The sequence below is a fragment of the Miniopterus schreibersii genome, assembly GCF_964146895.1.
Source record: "Miniopterus schreibersii genome assembly, chromosome: 1".
NCBI lineage: Eukaryota > Metazoa > Chordata > Mammalia > Chiroptera > Miniopteridae > Miniopterus > Miniopterus schreibersii.
In genome coordinates, this window is record NC_138101.1 from 143,891,336 (window position 1) to 143,904,389 (window position 13,054).

At 36.6% G+C, this 13,054-nt stretch overlaps 1 protein-coding gene across 34 annotated transcripts in view; it reads left to right on the forward strand.

Moving 5' to 3' along the window:
- The window catches only part of MGA (MAX dimerization protein MGA), a 105,345-nt gene that overhangs the window by 57,820 nt on the left and 34,471 nt on the right, over positions 1-13,054 (forward strand). For all 34 annotated transcript variants that reach the window (XM_081153296.1, XM_081153323.1, XM_081153317.1 and 31 more), the window contains one exon: positions 155-503. In XM_081153296.1, coding sequence (XP_081009422.1) covers positions 155-503 — 349 coding nt within the window. The remainder of the gene's footprint in view (positions 1-154; positions 504-13,054) is intronic.

A 13,054-nucleotide genomic window follows, 5' to 3' on the forward strand; every position in this document is an offset into this window, starting at 1 on the left:
CATTTGAATCTGCTCTAATCTTGTACTCTTAGTACTGAGTGCTCAGTGTCAAGAGAAGAAGGCAGACCAATATATGACTGTAGTTTGTTGGTGGTGTTGGGGGATGATTTAGTAGATGATTTAGTAGATTTACAATTTTCTGCTTTCATTGTAGGCATCTCTCAAAACTAAACCCATCCACACAATCATAAGGAAACGGGCACCTCCGTGCAACAATGACTTCTGTCGATTGGGTTGTATATGTTCCAGTCTAGCTTTGGAGAAGCGCCAGCCTGCTCACTGCCGCCGACCAGACTGCATGTTTGGCTGCACTTGTTTGAAAAGAAAAGTTGTACTTGTTAAAGGGGGATCCAAAACTAAACATTTCCAGAGGAAGGCTGCTCATCGTGATGCAGTTTGCTATGATACTTTGGGAGACGAGCAAAGAGAAGAAGGAGAAGGTGGAGTCAAGGAGGAGGAAGAACAATTAAAAGAGAGAAAAAAGAGGAAGAAGCTGGAATACAGTGAGTGTTGAGACTTAAAACTTTCTAGTTTTATTTTTTAGAAAATTATGGTTATTTGAAAACCTATTTCAAATAGTATTACTCTTTCTTACTTTAATCCCAATCTATGATCTAATAAGAATTTGGAGAAATTCTTAACATCCTTAAATGCTCTTTCTGTATGGCATGTGTCACACACACACATAGATGCGCTTGCGCACCTTTTTTCAATGGAAATTTTCTTTCGAAGTTGGCTTTTTTTGGTGCTAAAGTTGAAACTTTAATCATTCTTTTTTTTTGAATTCTCACCCGAGGATATTTTTTTCCACTGATTTTTAGAGAGAGAGTGGAAGGGGCGGGGGGAGAAAAACATCGAAGTGAGAGAGAGAGACATCGATTAGTTATCTCCCACACGCACCCCAACCAGAGCCAAGGATTGAACCTGAAACCAAGGTACATGCCCTTGACTGGGAATCGAACCCTCGACCCTTCAGCCTGCAGGCCAGTGCTCTAACCACTGACCCAAACCGGCCGGGGCTAAATCATTCTTTTATGCGGAGTTCCAGAATGCCTTTGAAACTTGATCTATTTTTCTGTGTCTTTCTCCCCCTAACCCCAATGTTCTTTCAGTATACAGATGATCAGTGTAATTCATTATATCCTCCCCTCAGCTGTATTGAGGTATAATTGACAAATAAAATTGTACATAATTAAAGTGTACAACATGATGATTTGGCATATGTATATTTTGTGAAATAACCATAATCAAGTTAACTAATACATTTTATTTTCTAAAAGAAGAAATTTGCAGCAAGACATGCTGGTCATGGTTTGAGGCATTAACCAGGAAATCAGGGATTTAGGGACAGAATATGGGTATAACTAAGTTGAGCATCATTATACTTTTTTGAAAAGCTTATTTTTTCTTTTTGATAAAATATTTTGTAGACGAAGTTTCATATTTCATTCTTTATTTTTTCCTTTGTACTATATCATTTTATTTTGTTTAAATATAAAAAAAAATTTTATGTAATTTTAAAAAGTTTCTTGCTTCTTCGTTTATTAGGGGATTAATGTTCCTTTATTGGCAGTTTATATTTACATTTGCTACTACTTGCCATGTATTTCTTTCAGTCAGAGTGGGTGATTAATATTATGATGTATGTTCTTTGCAGATTTTCTATTAATTCACTTGTGTGCATGCGTACATATTTTTTTTGTAGAAATGGTACTGCTGTATATGTGGTGTCATAACCTTTATAAATTTAATATTGTAAAATATTTTCCATATCAGCAAGTGTAGATCTATATTATAATTTTAGTTTTAATGACTTCATGTTATTACAGTCCTTTTGGTTGGACATTTAGCCCTCTTGGATTTTCTTTATTATAAACAGTACAATGAAGAACATCCATGTTCAGGATAGGCTATTAAAAGTGGAATTCCTGTGACAGTGAATGCACTTTAAACAGTTATAGATGTTGCTAGAGTTGTACCAATCACATATTTACTAATAGTTAGATGGTGCCAGTTCTTCTGTACTCTTAACACTGGATATTCAAATTGATAGGCAGAATTTGATATCTTATTTCAATTTTATGTTTCTTCTGTAAATTGCCTTTTAAAATAATTAAAAAATTTTTTTTTCAATTACAGTTGACATAAAGTATTGTCTTAGTTTCAGGTGTACAATATAGTGATTAGACATTTAGATAACTTACAAATTGATCACCCTGGTAAGTCTAGTACCCACCTGACGCCATATACAGTTATTACAATCTTATTGACTACATTCCCTGTGCTGTACTTTACATCCCCATGATTATATTATAACTGCCAATTTGTGTTTCTTAATTCCTTCCCCCTTTTCATTCATCCCCTCCAACTCCCTCCTATCTGACAACCATCAGTTTGTTCTCTGTATGTGTGAGGTTTGTTCCTGTTTTGTTTGTTCGTTTGCTATTTAGATTCCACTTATAAGTGACATCATAAGGTATTTGTCTTTCTCTGTCTGATTTATTTCAGTTAGCAAAATACCCTCTAGGTCTCTCCATGTTGTCACAAATGGGAGATTTTATTCTGTTTCATGGCTGAGTAATATACCAGTTATATATACTGCTTCTTTATCCAGTCATCAGTCTGGACACTTAGGTTGCTTCTATATCTTGGCTATTGTAAATAATGCTTCAGTGAATAATAGGGATACATACATCTTTTTAAATTGGTATTTTGGATTTCTTCAGATAATCCAGAATTGGATTGCTGGGGCATATGATAGTTCTATTTTAATTTTTAATTTTTTGAGGAACCTCCATACTGTTTGCCATAGTGGTTACACCAATTCGCAATCCCACCAGCAGTGTATAAGGGTTCCCTTTTCTGCACATCCTTGCCAATGCTAATTTGTTGATTTATTGATGATAGCCGTTCTGACAGCTGTGAGGTGCTAGCTTATTGTGGTTTTAATTTGTATATCCCTGATGATTAGTGATGTTGAGCATTTCATATGTCTGGTTGCCATTTGTATGTCCTCTTTGGAGAAATGTGTATTCCCGTCATATGTCCCTTTTTTTTTTTTTTAAATTTAAAAATCCTCCCCCAAAGATGTTTTTTCCATTGCTTTTCAGAGAGAATAGAAGGGAGGGAAGGAGAGAGAGAGAAACATTGGTGTGAGAGACAATGAATGGTTGCCTCCTGCACATGCCCCCGCTGAGGCTGAGGATCAAGCTTGTTACCGAGGTATGTGCCCTTGGCTGGAATCAAACTTGGGACCCTTTAGTTTGCTGGTCGATTCTCTAACCACTGAGGCAAACCTGCTAGGGCTAGGATTGTTTTCTTAATTTCTTTTTCTGATAGTTTGTATTGGTCTATAACAGTTAAGTGACCAAAAGTAACCACACAATACGGTCTGATCACAAAATTTTTTTTTTTAAATATATTTTTTATTAATTTCAGAGAGAGGAAGGGAGAGAGACAGAACATCAGTGAGAGAGAGTCATTCATTGGCTGCCTACTGCACATCCCGCACTGGGGATCAAGCCTGCAACCTGGGCAGTGCCCTGACCGGGAATTGAACTGTGATGCCAGCCGGGCTGATCACAAAATCTTAACTGGGCATGTCATAGTGGGTAGTCACGTCCCAGGCCTATAGCTTCCTTAGCAAAGGTCAATTTTTAAGTGAGCTTTATTAATCGTTTTTATGTACCTATGATAACATCTTTGAAATGTCAAGAGTAATTTTCTTTCCATACCCCTTGAAAGTACAGCCACGAGCACCAGAGTACAAACCACCAGATTGTGGGACTACAGAACCCCTCATTGTTACCTTGTTCCCTGCCTACCATCACTATGTGCTGTAAATGTTACTAACAATCCTGTACCCACCAATGTAAAAGAAGTATGTGTTTCTCCATTTTGCTTCTTATCCATTCCTGGAGATTTCGCTGCTATGCTTTCTCCCACCTACTTAATCTATTAGCAGTGGATTTCATACACCTTCCTTACATCTTCTTCCTTGATTCTAATGTGTAAAAGCTGCAAACTGTCATTCTCTAGTGCATTTGAGATCTTGCTCTCAGCATATGTTATCAGTTTGGCTCAAATAAACTTCTAAAAATTCTCTACATGTTTGAACATTTCTCACATCAACAAAGTCGTTTGAAATCCGTGGTTTTTCTTTTCTTGAGTTTTAGGAGTTCTCTCCATATTTTGGATGTTAATCCTTTATCAGATATGTTTTGTAAATGTTTTTTCCTGTTCTGTGGGTTGCCTTTTTAGTCTGTTCTGTCTTTTTTTTTAATATATCTTTATTGGTTTCAGAGAGAGGAAAGGAGAAGGGGTAGAGAGAGATAGAAACATCAATGATGAGAGAGTCATTGATCGAGCCCGCAACCCGGGCATGTGCCCTGACTGGGAATTGAACCCTGATTGCCTGGATCCTAGGTCGACGCTCAACCGCAGAGCCACGCCTGGCGCTGTTCTGTCTTTTAATTCACAAAATTTTAAAATCTTCATGCATTCAACTTGTCTTTTATTTTGTTACCCATGCCTTTGGTGTCTTATCCAAGAAATCACTACCAAATCCAGTTTTGTGAAGCTTTTGTCTTATGTTTTGTTCTCAGAGTTTTATTCTTTTCGACCCTATTTTAGATCCTTGATACATTTTGAGTTAACTTTTGTATATGTGGTGTTAGGTAAGGGTCCAACTTTATTCTTTTGCATGTGGATGTCCAGCTTTCCCACCACCATTTGTTGAAAAGATTGTCCTTTCCCATTTGAATGATCTTTGCATCCCTGTCAAAATTTATTTGACCATATATTCAAGAATTTATTTTGGGGCTGTCTGTTATATTCCATTGGCTTATATGTCTGCCCCTTTATGCCACTACCACACTGTTTTGATTACTGTAGCTTTTGTAGTAAGTTTTGAAATTAGCAAGTGTGGGTCTTCTAGATTTGATATTTTTCAAGATTGTTTTGGCTATTTGGAGTTCCTTGAGATACTATATGAATTTTAGAATGGGTTTTTCTATTTCTGCAAAAAACATTATTGGGATTTCGATAGGCATTACATTGAATCTGTAGATTGCTTTGAGTAGTATTGACATTTTAATATTGAGACTTCTAATCCATGTGCTTGGGGTGTATTTCCATTTAAGTATGTTGTCTTTAATTTCTTACATCAACGTTTTGTAGTTTTAAAAAAAATATTGTTATTGATTTCAGAGAGAGGAGAGAGATAGAAACATCAATGATGAGATTCATTGATCGGCTTTCTTCTGCAAGCCCCCTGCTGGGAATTGCGCCTGCAACCTGGGCATGTGCCCTGACAAGGAATTGAACGGTGATCTCCTGGATCCTAGGTCAATGCTCAATTGCTGAGCCATGCCAGCCAGGCAGCTTTTTGTAGTTTTAATTGTAAAAGTCTTACACTTTTTTGGTTAATTCCTAAGGTTTTCTTGATGTTATTGTGAATGAAATTATCTTGTAATTTCCTTTTCAGATTGTTTATGGTTGGTGTATAGAAATGTAACTGAGTTTTATGTGCTGACTTTGTATCATGCTACTTTGTTGAATTAATGTATTCTCACAGTTTTATATATTTATTTATTTGTGGAATCTTTAGGGTTTTCTGCATATAAGATTATATCATCAAAAAGATAATTTTACTTCTTCCTTTTTAATTTGGATGCATTTTATTTCTTTTTGTTGCTAAACTTTCTGGCCAAAATATCCAGTAAAATATTGAATAGAAATGCTGAGCCCTGGCAGGTGTGGCTCAGTTGGTGGATGTCATCATGTGCACCAAAGGTTGCCGGTTTGATTCTGGTCAGGGCACAAGCCTGGGTTTTAGGCGTGATCCCCAGTAGGAGGCAGCCAATCAATGTTACCCTTTCACATCGATGTTTTTCTTTCTCTCTCATACTCTCCCTTGCCCCCCTCTCTAAAAATCAATAAACTATTAAAAAATTAAAACAAAAACTGCCAGAAGGAAAAAAAAAAAGAAATGCTGAAAAGGACCATCTTTGCCTTACTCCTGATCTTAAGGGAAAAGCTTTCAGCATTTCACCATTGAGTGTGATGTTTGCTTTGGGTTTTTTATATGTAGCTTCACTTATGTTGAGTTACTTTCCTTTTGTTCTTAGTTTATTCAGTGTTTTTGTCATGAAAGGGTGTTGAACTTTGTCAAAAGCTTTTTCTGCATCAATTAAGGTGATCATGTGGTTTTTACCTTCATTCTGTTCAAGTGGAGTATTACATTGATTGATTTTTTTGTATGTTGAACCATCCTTGCATTCAAGGAATAAATCTTACTTGGTTATGTTATATAATCCTTTTAATGTGCTTCTGAATTCTGTTTGTTATTAGTTCATTGAGGATTTTTCATTCAGTGTTCTTTTTTGTAGTGCCTTAGTCTGGCTTTGGTATCAGTAATGCTGACCTCGTAGAATAAGTTGGGAAGTGTACCCTTCAGTTTTATTTATTTATTTATTTATTTATTTATTTATTTATTTATTTAATTTCAGGGAGGGTAAGGAGAGAGAGATAGAAACATCAGTGATGAGAAAGATTCATTGATTGGCTGCCTCCTGCACACCCCCTCCTGGGGATCGAGCGGGAAACCCTGGCATGTGCCCTGACTAGAATCGTACAGTGACCTCCTGGTTCATAGGTCAGTTCTCAACCACTGAGCCATGCTGACCGGGTACCCTTCAGTTTTTTTTGAAAAGTTTGAGAAGGATTGATAATAATCCTTATTTTAGTGTTTGGTAGAACTCACCAGGGAAGGCATCAGGTTCAGGGCTTTGTTGGGAATTTCTGATTACTGATTCAATCTCTTTACAAGTTTTAGGTCTATTGAGATTGGTTATTTCTTTGTGATTTAGTCTTGGTGTAGGTATTGTGGTTCTAGGAATTTGTTTCATCTGTGTTATCTAATTTGTTGACCTACATGTTTGTAGTACTATTCTATAATCATTTTTATTTTTGTAGAATTGGTGGTAGTGTCCTCACTTTCATTTCTGATTTTAATAATTTGAGTCTTTTTTCCTAAATCCACCTAGGTAAAGGTATGTCAGCTTTGTTGGTCTTTTTGAAGAAGCAACTTGCAGTTTTATTGCTTGTCTCTATTTTTCTATTTCCTATTTTGTTGTTCTTTGCTCTCAACTTTATTGTTTCCTTTCTATCTAGCTTTGGGTTTAGTTTGTTTAGTTTTTTTCTAGTTCCTTAAGTTGTCCAGTTAGGTGGTTATTTGAGAGCTTTCATGTTTTTAAATATATATATATTTTAATTGATTTCAGAGAGAGGAAGGAGTGGGAGATAGAAACATCAATGATGAGAGAGTGTCACTCATTGGCTGCTTCATGCACACCCCCTGCTGGGGTTTGAGCCCGCAACCCGGGCATGTGTCCTGACCAGGAATCGAACCAGGATCTCCTGGATCATAGGTTGATGCTCAACCACTGAGCCATGCCGGCCAGGCACTTTCATGTTTTTTAATGTAAGGATTTATAGCTATAAATTTTCCCTGTAGTAGTGCTTTTCTTGTGTCCATAAGTTTTGGTATGTTGTGTTTCCATTTTCATTTCTCTAAGTCTCTTATAAATTCCATTGTGATTTCTTCTTTGATCCATTGATATTTCAAAAGTGTATTGCTTAATTTCCACAGTTTTGTGAATTTTCCACTTTTCCTTTTGTTGTTGATTTTAAGGCAAGGAAGATAATTTGTATGATATCTATGTTTTAAAATCTGTTGAGACTTAATTTGTGGCATGCCATATGGTCTGTTGTGAAAAATACCCCAATTACATTGAAAAGAATGTGTGTTCTTTTGTTGTTGAGGAGAGTGTTCTGTATAGGCCTATTAGATCTAGTTAATTTATTAGGTTGCTTAAATCCTCTATTTTCTTACTTCTGACTTGGTGGTGGTTCTGTTCATTATTGTGAGTGGGGTGTTGAAGTCTGCTGCTACCATGAAAAACTGTGTATTTCTTCCTTCCGTTCTGTCAGTTTTTCTTCATGTATGTTTTGATGGTCATGTCATTAGGTGTGTAAATGTTTATCATTGTTTTTCTTCTGGATATATTGAATCTTTTAATATAAAATGCCCTTCTTTGTCTCTTGCAACCTTTTTGATTTAATGTTTATTTTGTCTGATATTAGTAAAGCCACCCCTGCTCATTTTGGTTATTATTTGCATGGAATATCTTTTTCCATTCTTTCACTTTCAACCTGTTTGTGTCTTTGAATCTCAAGTGAGTCTCTTGATGACAGGACATAGTTTGATCATATGTTTATATAAATTCTGGCAGTCTATCTTTTGATGAGAGAATTTTTAAAAATTTATCTTCATTGTTGGAAGTATTATAAATGTCCCCCATTTTCCCATTACCCGCCTCCACCCAGTTCCTGCCCTACCCCAGGCCTTCACCACACTATTGTCTGTGTCCATGGATTATGCATATATGCGTATAAGTTCTTTGGTTAATCTCTGCCTGCCCTCCCTCCCCCTTTCCTCTGAGATCTGTCAGTCTGTGCCATGGTTCCATGCCTCTGTACTTAATTTGTCGGTTTATTTTATTCATTAGATTCCACACGTAAGTGAGATCATGTGATACTTGTCTTTCTTTGACTGGCTTATTTCGCTTAGCATAATACTCTCCAGTTCCCTCCATGCTGTCTCAAAGAGTAAGAGATCCTTCTTGGATAAGAGAATTCAATCTATTTACATTTAAAAGAATATTACTCTGAAGGAGATACTTCTGTCATAGCTATTTGTTTTCTATATGCCTTACTGCTTTTTTCTTATTTCCTGCATTACTGCCTTTTTTGTTTGTGTTTGGCTGATTTTTTATAGTGAAATGTTTAAATTCTTTCCTCGTTTTAAAAAATGTATATTCTATAGCTTTTTTTTGGTGGTTGCCATAAAGATTACATTTAACATCCTAAAGTTATAATACTAATACGAATTTATAACAGCTTAACTTCAGTAACATATAAAAACTCTGCTCCTTTACACTTTTATCCTAACTCTGTTCAGTTGTTGATGTCACGGTATTATATCTTTATACATTTTGTACCTCTAGACGTAAACTAAAAATTTTAAAAATTGCATTAGTTTCTTAAGTTATGTAGAAAACAAAATTTGAAATTACAAAGCAGAGTTACAGTAATACTAGCTTTCACACTAATTTTTTTATTAAGTGTATTAGTTTTTTAAATCCTGCAGAAAACAAAAAGTTAAGTGACAAAGCCATTGTTAGAAGAATACTAGCTTTTATAATTGCTTATGTGTTTACCTTTAGTGAGATCTTTATTTTCCATATAACTGTCAGTTATTGTCTAGTGTCTCTTCATTTCACCCTGCAGAAATCCCTTGAGCGTTTTTTGGAGGCAGGTTTAGTGGTCACAGACTCCCTCACATTTTGTTTATCTGTAAATTTCTTAATTTATCTCTTGTTCGTAAAGGACAATTTTGCCTGATACACGATTCTTGGTTGATAGTTTTTATTTCTTTTAGCTTGTTGAATTGAATATATCAGCCTATTATGTGCCGGCCTCCAAAGTTTTTGATGAGTGATCTTCTCATATTTTTATTGAGGATCCCTTGTATGTGATGATTTGTTTCTATCTTAGTGCTTACAAGATTCTCTGTCTTTCTCTTTTGAAAGTTTGAGGATAATGTCTCAGTGTGGGTCTCTTGGGGTTCATCTTACTTGGAGTTTGTCAATCTTCTTGGGTGTTACTACTCATGCCTTTCTTCAAATTCGAGAAGTTTTCAGCCATTATTTCTTCAAATGTTATGTCTCTTTCTCTTTTTGGAACTCCCATAATGCATATGTTGATTTGCTTGATGGTGTTGCTTAAGATCTGTTTGCTTTTCTTCAGTCTTTTCCTTAGACTCCATAGTTTCCATTGTCCTGTCTTCCAAGTTCACTGATTCTTTCTTCTGCCTGTTTAAATCTGTCTTTGAATTTCTCTGGTGAAATTTTCATTGCAGTGTTTGTGCCTTTTCAGCTCCAGGTTTTTCTTCTGATTTCTTTTCATATTTTATATCTCTGTTGATACTCCTTTTTGTCCAAATAAGGTTTTCTTGACTTTGTCTACATTTTCTTTTTTTTCTTTGAGCATCTGTAAGACAGTTATTTTAAAGTTTGGTATATCTGTTGTTAGTTTCTTCACAGGGACAGTTTCTATTGATTTTTTTTTTTAAAGGACCATACTTTCCTTTTTCTTTGCATGCCTTATGATGTTTGGTGGAACACTGGACATTTGTATTTAATAATATGGTAACTCTGGAAATTGGATTCTCCTCCTTCCTTGGGGATTTTTTTTGTTTGTTTTTTGTTACTGCAGAGTTTTTTTTTTTTTTTTGCTTGCTTGTTTTTTCAAATTGTAGTATAGGCTGTCTTTGTGCTGAGGATCAGAGGTGTAAGCTTGAGGTCCTCAGGTCTTTTCTGAGCCTTTTCTTGGGCATACACATTCACTTTCTAATTTTCCTTGTATGTGCAGTTGTTTTTGAATTTTCTAATCTATAATGTTTGGCTCCTGAAAGAGGAAAAAGTGGAAAATGAAGGGGGAGGGAAGGTGTTGGCCCTCTAAGTACCCTGGAAGTCACAAGACAGAGGGGAAGGGCTTGCAACAATGTGTGTGGGGGAGGAGATACAACAATAATGGCTGCCTGCCTCTTTGCACCTCTGTGATCAGAGAAGCAGCATTCAGAGCAGGGATCCCTCATATTTGGAGGACAGGGTCCCTTTGCCCACCCTGTCTCCCATAAACACCAGAATACATGTGCAAACTCTCTGCCATGTGGCTGGGGGATAGGGAAAGGGAAGTTGCTACTGTGCTAAGAGCTGAAATTGATCACAATTAGTGACAGTTTTCTGTCCATGTCCTCTCCTGGAAGTTACAAAGCCTTCAACAGACTCCAGAGTTCCAAAATAGTGACATTAGACAAATTCTGCCAGTGCAGAAGTTGTTGGGGAGACATTTCCTGGTGCTACCTACTCCATTATCTTCCCAGGATCTTCTCAACCATTTTTTAATAAAAATATATTTTTATTGATTTTTAGAGAGAGGAAAGGAGGAGAGATAGAAACATTGATGAGAGAGAAACATTGATCAGCTGCCTCCTGCATGCCCCCTAGTGAGGATTGAGCCCACAACCTGGGCATATGCCCTGACTGGGAATTGAACCATGACCTCCTGGTTCATGGGCCAATGCTCAACCACTGAGCTACACTGGGTGGGCTCAGCATCCATTCTTTTTTTTTTTTTTAATATATCTTTATTGATTTCAGAGAGAGGAAAGGAGAGGGTGAGAGAGAAACATCAATGATGAGAAAGTCATTGATCGAGCCCACAACCGGGGCATGTGCCCTGACCGGGAATCGAACCCTGATCGCCTGGATCCTAGGTAGACGCTCAACCGCTGAGCCACGCCTGGCTGGGCCATTCTTGATTTTAAAAAAAGTTACCATCAAAACTGAATATTGTAGTGATGTAACTCTTTATTTTCATCTGTAGTTTCATTGCAACCCTAATCAAAATACTGAGTTTTTTATGTTTAACTTGAAAAGCTGATTCTAAAATTTATATGGAAATGCACAAGACCTAGAAATAGCCAGGGCAGTCTTGAACAGTGACAGGGTGGGAGGATTTGTGCTCTATTTTGAATGGTGAGAAAGTGGGAGGACTTGTTCTGTTGGATGTCAAAACTTATAAAACTATCACATTTAAGACAGGGTGATACTTGCTTGAGTTTAAAGTGAACAGATCAGTAGAACAGAATAGAAGGGCTACAATAGATTTGAAAATACTGACTTGCTTGATTTGACAAAAATAGCAGAGGAATAAGGAAAGGATCATTTTTTTTTTTTTTAAGGATCTTTTCAATAAATGGTGGTGGGATCATTGAATATATGGGAAAAAGCAAAATTTTATTCCTTATACTATACATGGAAATAATTTGTAGGTAGGTTATAGATCTAATTATGAAAAGAAACAATACAGCTTTTTTAAAAAAAATATTTTTATTTGAGAGAGAGGAAGGGAGAGAGGGAGAGAGAGAGAGAAATATCAGTAATGAGAGAGTCATTGATCACCTGCCTCCTGCACTCCTCCTGCTGGGGATCAAGCCTGCAACATGGGCTTGTGCCCTGACCGGGAATCAAATTGCGGTGTCCTGGATCATAGGTCAGTGCTCAACTACTGAGCCATGCCAGCCGGGCAACAATACAACTTTTAGAAGGTATTTTTCTCCCTATTTTAATCTTCAAGCCTTTGTTTGACATTTTGTGGTTATGTTCTGAATGTTAGCTGTAGGAGCCCTTTTGACAAAGTTGTTCTTTACTAATGGGATCTTAATGTTCAGAGCAAATATACTTCTTATAAAATCAGGTAGCAGTTTGGATTCTCCTTTGTTTATGAAAGATTATTTGAATTAAGTGCGAATGCTGCTCATTCACATTTTATGTGACTTTAGGCAAAGATTTTTAGATCTTTGGCTTAGAACCAGCTACATCCTCTCTGAGGAGTGACTATTAAAATGCAGAATACAATGTTTGCTTCTCTATAACAGTCTTCTTCCTGGGATGGGCAGTTTGCTTAAAGAATAAAGCCTCTTAACCTAGATCCTCCCATTTGTTTTCCTTTGTGTAGAAATTATTTTTATTTTTTTTAAAATTTGTCTTTATTGATTTCAGAGAGAGGAAGGGAGAAGGGGGGAGAGAAATAGAACTATCAATGATGAGAGAGAGAGTCATTGATCGGCTGCCTTCTGCACGCTTCCTACTGGGCATTGATCCTGCACCTGGGTGACCGTGAATCGAACTGTGATCCTCTGGATTATAGGTCGATGCTCAACTGCTGAGCCATGCCTGCTGGGCTTTGTAGAAATTCTTGATATTATGATTTCATCTCAGTTGGGTTTCATTGCTTTTCTAATATATTTTTGCTCTTATGCTGAGTTCAGGCTATCTTGAATATAGTTTATCATCAAAAGGCAGTAGAACCAGCTCAGTCTTTGAGCCAGATTGACTGGGTTTGATCCTTGATCTGCCTCTTAACT